The sequence below is a fragment of the Leucopleurus acutus genome, assembly GCF_964270905.1.
Source record: "Leucopleurus acutus genome assembly, chromosome: 1".
In the NCBI taxonomy this organism is placed as follows: Eukaryota; Metazoa; Chordata; class Mammalia; order Artiodactyla; family Delphinidae; genus Leucopleurus; species Leucopleurus acutus.
Genome location: NC_139142.1, coordinates 66,974,336 through 66,982,909, shown reverse-complemented (window position 1 = coordinate 66,982,909; position 8,574 = coordinate 66,974,336). Strand labels below are relative to the sequence as shown.

At 36.2% G+C, this 8,574-nt stretch overlaps 1 protein-coding gene across 4 annotated transcripts in view; it reads right to left on the bottom strand.

The window, feature by feature from the left end:
- Positions 1-139: 139 nt before the first annotated feature.
- STRN3 (striatin 3) overlaps positions 140-8,574 on the bottom strand; it is a 113,875-nt gene continuing 105,440 nt past the window's right edge. For all 4 annotated transcript variants that reach the window (XM_082838371.1, XM_082838368.1, XM_082838370.1 and 1 more), the window contains 3 exons: positions 7,489-7,596; positions 1,966-2,052; positions 140-1,883 (listed from right to left, as the gene is read on the bottom strand). In XM_082838371.1, coding sequence (XP_082694497.1) covers positions 1,714-1,883; positions 1,966-2,052; positions 7,489-7,596 — 365 coding nt within the window. In that variant the 3' untranslated portion in view covers positions 140-1,713. The remainder of the gene's footprint in view (positions 1,884-1,965; positions 2,053-7,488; positions 7,597-8,574) is intronic.

Sequence of the window (8,574 nt, the reverse complement as noted above, 5' to 3'; positions counted from 1 at the left end):
TTCAATAGAAGATTTTTAAATCCCCAAATTGGGTGAAATACTTAGAAAGGCATTCTTAACAGTATTAACTGTTCTAATCTTATTAGAATATCAATAAACAGTACAAAGTTTAAAAGAACAGCATAAAAATGAAGGACTCACTGAGAAATCATCTCCATTTCCTACTTTAATGGAGAGTAAAGTATTGCACTTTATTATTCAACACAAAATAATGTAGCCAACAGTAACATACAGGTACACAATTTAATATTTATTATATGCATTTTATATACATTATTTTTCAACAGCTGTACGTTCGCTATGTGGTACAATCTTAAAAATTTGCTGATTCATAGTTTGTAAAACAAAAACCTTACAAAACTCATCAAAACTCGCAAACTGATCAGAAAAGTTTTTTGGAAGACTAGAAAAAATACTTTATTGTCTTAATCATGCATTACACAAACAAAATCTTTAGTTACACCATAAAATTAAGCACATCTGAAAAAATAAAACAGGGATAACTAGTCCAAACACAGCAGATTTCTGTATCCTGATTCAACTATTTTTGTATCCTATTTGTAATGCAAATAAAATTTTACTCCAAATATTTTAAAACAAGATAGTTTTCTCTGGAATCGTGGTAAACCAAGATATGTAACTGGGGGGGAGTCACCTTGGTTTGTAACTTAAACTATAAAATACTCCATTTTTAGTCTACTTTAGACTATTCAAAGAGTTCCAAAATAGATATACAGGTTCCTTTAGCACATTAATAAAAGGATATAAAGACCAACAAAAAGTGAAATAAATAATAGGCTATTAGCAAGATGGATAATCCTTGATAAATAAACTTGTAAATACAGTAAGATGTACAAAATATCACATAGTGATAGGATGCCAAGATTAGTTTTTTTTTTCTTTTTTAAGAGTTCATTTGGAGTACTAAACCCCACCGTTTCATTTTAATACATTTAATAGTCCTTGGTTTAAGAAGACAGTTATGTGATGTTGAAGGTGATTTAGCATCTTTATGGAAAGACTTAGCTGAGCTGTACTACGCAAAAGAAGGAAAGAGTGTGCTTACACGGCAGCGGGTCAGTGAGATCTCTGTGTTTCAGGGTTGTATAATGCAGAAAAACTTCAATACAATCTTGAGCACTGTTGTGACAGGCTAAATATATAAAAAGACTTATAAAAACTAGAATTTTATCCAAACATTTTGTGCAACTAATGCTAAAATATTTTAAGTTAAATTTTCTTTTTTATTTTTTTTAAAGCAAAATAAGTTTAAAAGGGAATCTGTGGCGTTCAACTGATAAACAGAAGATCACTAAGAGATGAAAAAAAGCTACTCTTGGAGCTCACTTCCCCCCAACAAGAGCACCACATTCCTAACCCTAAGGCAGCACACAGAGTCCAAAATAAAAGTCTTTTTGTAAGATCAGACTCCACACTGGCTTAAAGATACCTAAAAGACAGACATACGCTCAGTTCATATCCAGTACAGGCCACAAATAATGGAGTCCTTTTTTTGTCCCACGAAATACAGTAATTACAATTAAATTAATGAGCCTGATGTTAAGATGTGATTTCCACCAATTTATGCCTGCCCCAAATATAGCCTTCATCAGGCAGATCACATGTAGTGTCATATCAGTAACATTTTTGATGGCAGTGATGCAGACTCTCTGTGTCCAAGTGAATCTGTTGTTATGATGAGTTTTTGTTGATTCACACAAATACTTTGGCAAGGGCATCAGCCCCCGCACTAGCAATATATGCTTTTGATGGATGGAAAGCAACATCATAAATTGATTCATCTAATTTTTTCCTATGTGCTGTTATTTCTTGCACACATGTCTTGCTGTCCAAATTCCACAATCTAATAGAACAGTCATGGCCTGTAAAAGAATAAATGAAAAATGTTACTGAGTAACCGTTCTATTATAAAATTTGTGGGCAGTACAGGAAGTTCAGACTTACTTCCAGACATCAAGTAGATTCCATTAGGATCTACTGCTAGACTTGTAACAGCATCCAAATGAGCTACCATAGAATGGATCATTTTACCTAAATAAAACATAACAGAGAAGATTAAGTTTTTAAATAGTTACTAACTTGAGCGATCAGAAACCAAAATACAATACTGACATAAAATATCACCACAGCAATATTTTTTTATTGTGATAAAATACATTTAACACAAAATTTACCATTTTAAACATTTAAGAGGGTACAATTCAGTGGCTTTTAGAACATTCATAATAATGTGCAACCATCACCATTATCTAGTTCAGAACATTTTCATCTCTGCAAAAGAAAACCCTGTACCCACTAAGCAGTCACTCCCCATTCCTCCCCAAGTCCCTGGTAACCACTAATCTGCTTTCTCTATGGACTGGCCTATTCTGAATGTTTCATACAAATGAAATCATACAATAACATGTGGCATTTTGTGTCTGCCTTCTGTCACTTAGTATAATGTTTTCAAGGTTGATCCACTATAATAATATTCTAAAGACAATTTTAATTCTAATGCAGAAGTTTCCCAGCAACTCCTAAAGACATCTGTGTGACATGAATCTGACAGTATATGATAGTGAAAAACATAATGACTACAGGGTTGCATCAAAAGCTTAAGATCGGGCTTCCCTGGTGGCGCAGTGGTTGAGAGTCCGCCTGCCGATGCAGGGGACACGGGTTCATGCCCTGGTCTGGGAGGATCCCACATGCTGTGGAGCGGCTGGGCCCATGAGCCATGGCCGCTGAGCCTGCGCGTCCGGAGCCTGTGCTCCGCAACGGGAGAGGCCACAGCAGTGAGAGGCCCGCATACCGCAAAAAAAAAGGCTTAAGATCATGTAAAGGGGAAGTAAAATGAAAATAGAATTCTTCTCATTCAGAGATGTAAAAATTATTGTATATACAGGGTTAATGATAAATAAATCACCAGGGAATATATTCCTCTCTAAAGATTCTAGTAGCAACATTTATCTTCTGAAATGTCAATCATTTAATACATTAGAAACAAGAAAGGGGAGAAGGGTGGGAGTACATCACAGAAATTACTCTGGATTTCCCCAGATAGTAGCAAAAGCACTATTCTGGAAAACATAATTTAGTGAATATCTTCATTAAGATTTGGTAAGCAAATGGATTCAACAGTGAATTGAAATTAAAAAACAAGTTGTGAATACAAAGTTGCGTTGCACAAATACAAGGGCATCAGCCTCTGCATTGGCAATACATGTTCTGATGGTTGGAAAGCAAAATCATAAATTGATTCATCCAAGAAAGGAATAAAACAGCAAGTACCACTAACTTAAAAAATTTCCTCCCCTTTCATTCAGCAATGAATATTTATTACTCAAATGCCTGGGCTGCTCCTAATGAGAGATGGAGGTCTTTCTCCAGAATTCTATTTACAGTCATTTGCCATGCTCCTTGTCCCCTGATGACATTCCACACTGAGACTTGAAATAGACCTACTTTTGTTAATTGCCATGGGGCTATAGCCCTTAACCTGAATACAAAACCACAACATAATCAAATGTGCAAAAAGTTACTCTGAAAAACATAAGTCTGCCATTTTCTGGCAATACTAAACAATTATCAATTAAGGACAAAATTAGTCTCCTGTCATTTCAACCACATTTGTCTGTTTTTCATCAATACTAAGATTAACAGAGTAATTTTAACAATTTTTCTCTACTATCCTGAGAAACAGAAAAATCATTCAACATACTATTAGTCCAACATAATTCACCTATCAGTTCTAGAATCCATTCCTCTGAATATTCCTATTAAAAAAAAAAAACCCTGAGTATGAAATGGCTGGCCTCAAAACATTAGGGGGTTAACTAAGCATCATCAGCTTCCCTTAAAATATCAGCTCTGTGATGGTGACTCTTAATTCATAGATCTCGTTCTGATTTCTCTCCTGAGAATGATCCTACATCTCCTATATTTAACATGTCTTAAACCAAAGAATTCTTTCAACCAAATAGCAGATCTACCCATTTCTTTAAGGGTGCTATAATTTTCCAAGTTTAACTTCAGCTTTCCTGCCTGTGCACTAAACTAACCCTCACTATGATATGTAAAGTCAGTTTAGAATCAACCTTCCTCTACATAGTCACGAAGTCACTTCAGAATGTGAGTGACCTTCAGATTGGACCATTTACAGAGAGGTGCAATGCTGAACCAAGCTAGATGCTGGGTTTCTACTAGTGACCACAGAAGTCACAAAGCTTCTGACCCCTCCCAACAACTAGGACCCCTCCTTCAGCAGCATATACATGCAGCTTCTCACATTTAACCAAATTTACCTTTGCCCCATGGCTCTGCTACCACCCTTCTTCCCCCACCAAGATTAATTCTTTCTTCCTATAACTGAGGAAACAGAGGACATATGCAGTCACCAGTTCTCTCTTCCCCGGCACCTTAAGCTCTTTGACTTAAGATAATCTTATTATTTGGGATAATCTATGAAATGGAGAAGAAACAGACTAATAAAATGAAGGTAACAGTGCTATATCTACCTTACGGAGCTATTAGAAGAGCAAACATGTTAGTATATGTATATCAAATAGAACAGTGTTTCACTTACAGAAAGCAATATACTACTTGTCTGTAAGATTTAAGAGGACAAGATATTTTATTTTTGTTCACCAAGCATGGAGAAGTGTGCTGAGGATATGGCAGATACTCATAATAAACTTTGCTGAATGAATGAGTCCATAAGCAATTCAGACCCTCTTCCTCCAAGTCCTCCACATTCCTCACTTGTACTACACCTTCTCCCAGATTCACCCACTAGCCAAGTCTCTTGAGCACAGCACATACGCAATTCCTATTTGTCCCTCTACCAAAATTTTAAAAATCATGAGCCCTGAAGATCTCTCTGGAACAAACAGTACAAATTGAAAGTTTTAAAGTCAAGGGTCTAGCATATAGTGTGACTTGAATACTCTTTCTAAACCAATATTGCAAACCCCTGCTCAAATATTCAAGTGGTTTTCATAGTGCATAGTGTAAACAGAGATCCATTATTCTTAGCCTGGCTCTGAAAAGTTCACCTCAATAGTTTCTGCTTTCCTTTTCCAAACTTACGTCTCTGGTTTTGCCTATAAGAAACTTCTGTTCCAGCCCAAGTTCCCACTGCTGTGCCTCTACTCAAAATATGCCCTTATATGGAATTTCCTATTTTCTTCACTTAAAAACAAACAAACAAACAAACACCTTACCATTCTTTCAAGGAAACACCCAAACCTTCACTCTATGAAGACTCCTTTATCCTACTGCATTATGCATGAGTGTGTGCATATATGAGCGTGTGCACACCCACACACACTATTTTCCCCAGACAATAAGCCCTCAGAAAGCAGAAACAACATCTTATACATGATAGTAGCCAGTGCAGTGCGAAATACTAAATATACTTTTATTGTTAAAATCTAAATACTTACTGAGTCCATTCATACTATCAATTTCTATGTTTCAGATAAAAAAAAATTCAAGGGCTTCCCTGGTGGCACAATGGTTAAGAATCCGCCTGCCAATGCAGGGGACATGGGTTTGAGCCCTGGTCCGGGAAGATCCCATGTGCCGCGGAGCAACTAAGCCCGTGCGCCACAACTACTGAGCCTGCGCTCTAGAGTCCACGAGCCACAACTGCTGAACCTGCGTGCCACAACTACTGAAGCCTGTGCACCCTAGAGCCCGTGCTCTGCAACAACAGAAGCCACCGCGATGAGAAGCCCACGCACCGCAACAAAGAGTAGCCCCCGCTCGCCGCAACTAGAGAAAGCCCGTGCAGCAACAAAGACCCAACGCAGCAATAAATAAATAAATAAATTTATTTAAAAAAAAATTTCAAGAAACTTACTATTAATTTGATAGAATAATATCCTATTATTAACAACTTAGCTAACCATCAACACCAGTTATCGGGATATTCTAGTTTATCACATTTAAATAAATTACCACTTTTCAAAGAAGACTTTAAAACAATACATCTCAACTCAATTTACAGTTTAATTTAACTCAAGTGTTGTATGTGTGTGTATCTGTGTGTATGAGAGACAGAAAATGAGAGAGAGAGATTTTCCATTGTTTAGAGCCTGTTGCTTCAATTATCTTCACATTACAAATAAGGTACTAGCTGGTTAACACCAAGAATTAATTGGTAGAATTTGTAAACAATTTAAAAGGCTATAGGCTCCTTATTTCTGATTTCTGCCAGTAAAACAGCTCTAGAGACTCACTTTTTGCTTTTAATATAACTACTAAAATTCCTGAACCTCCCCTTACAAATATAAATCTTCAATAATTAATGAAAGGAATCTTTTTAGAAATACAGTAAAGGAAATTATCTCTTTGCTCTTGCAGCAGTGGAAGATGTTTAGGCTTCATAAAAATGTTTAAAGAATTGATTTGATAAGGTGTTAACTGAGAACATTCACATGAATATGAATCTTCTTTCCTGTGCAATATATAGACCTGTGAATATCCATTCTCTTCTCAACTTGTCCTACTGAGTTAAAAGGAACCTCTGTCCATGAAAAGTGTTATTTGAGCAAAGGTATTTATGTAAGACTGTAAAGACTAAAAATTATGACCATGTCCTATACAACCTTCAAAGAGAAATCTGTAGTTCTAATTTGCTGTCTTGCTTGATAATTTGTTGTCCTGCAAAAATGTTGCAATTAACATTTAAGTTTCTTATTTGAAGTCCTTCAATATCCCTCTAATCATTTTAGCTCCTCAAAGAAGCCTCTCTTAGCTATCAGACTTTTCCTGAAAGAGAGCAAACAGTACTTTATGTAGTATTCTAGGTAATAACAGATGAGACAGAGGTCCTTAAACAAACAATTCTATGGCCAAATTAAAATTTGATTTTTCTATATAATTGGTATGTTTTCCTTACAACAAGAAATAGAGGAGGGCTTCCCTGGTGGCGCAGTGGTTGAGAGTCCGCCTGCCAATGGAGGGGACACGGGTTCGTGCCCCGGTTCGGGAAGATCCCACATGCCGTGGAGCGGCTGGGCCCATGAGCCTGCGCGTCCGGAGCCTGTGCTCCGCAACGGGAGAGGCCACAACAGTGAGAGGCCCACGTACCGCAAAATAAATAAATAAAAAAAAAAAAAAAAAAAGAAATAGAGGAAAGATGACAATAAACAATTGACACTGTATCATCAATTCATCCACTGAGGAATAATTTTAAGGACATATTTGAAATGCCAAATACTAGAAAGAGATCTTTTCTGCTATACTAATTCACAACAGAATATAAAGAAAAAAAATTCAAATGAAAGGGTTTATAACTGTCATGAAATGAAGAAATCATAAGAGGTAAGCAAGGTATTATACATACTTAAGGATAAAAATTAACATATTATAAGTGTGCTACATTAAGTAAAGCAAAAATTTGAGTTAAATCAGTTTAACTTGGCAATTTTGAAGCCAAGAAGTCAATATCTTATATAGAAAATAAGATAACCTACTTACCCGTTTTATTGTCAAAAAATTTGATGTGTCTATCTTCATGAGCAGTTATTGTAACAGGAAGTGTGGGATGACTTACTACTCTGTTAATGTGATTACTGGATTGTAAACCTGAAAAATAAAGAATAATACACCAAAATTCAAACCATCAATGTAATGTGAAATCTAAAAAAAGTACAAACAAGACAATATAAAATAAAAACAGGTTCACAGACACAGAAAAGAAATAGGTGGTTACCAGAGGGGAGGGGAGGGAGTGGCAGGGGAAGAGGTGAAGGGGATTATGAGGTACAAACCTCCAGTTATAAAATAAATAAGCCATGGTGATGTAATATACAGCATAAGGAATATGGTCGATAATGTTTCAATAAATTTGTACGAGGAAAGATGGTTATTAGATTTATTGTGGTGATCATTTCATAATGTACGCAAATGTCAAATAATATGTAGTACACCTGACTTAATACTGTCCGTCAACTATATTTCAATTAAAAAAAAAAAAACAAATACTTCAATCAGAAGTTAAATGATGGCCTTTTTAGTCTTACCAAAAAATAAGAATCACTAACAACTAAAGCTTTTATACATAAAACAAAAAATCTAAGAAATAAAACTAGAGCTCTAGAGAGATACAATTTCTTACAATACGTGTAAGCTAGCATGCCCTATAATATAAATGGATAGTACTAGGCTCAAGTTTAGAAAAAAGTTAGAAGTATTTTATTATTTTATTTATTGTTTTTTTTGCGGTACGCGGGCCTCTCACTGTTGTGGCCTCTGCTGCTGCGGAGCACAGGCTCCGGACGCGCAGGCTCAGCGGCCATGGCTCATGGGCCCAGCCGCTCCGCAGCATGTGGGATCTTCCCGGACCGGGGCACGAACCCGTGTCCCCTGCATTGGCAGGTGGACTCTCAACCACTGCGCCACCAGGGAAGCCCCAAAGTTTGAAGTATTTTAATTTAGACTGTCAATATAGGTGGTTTAGAATTTTTAAAAGACCCACAAATCACTGCTTTTAATAAATAGCCCATAAAAGAATTGGAGGCAATTAATAAAGAAAAAATTCATAAGTGATAATTAGATGTTTGC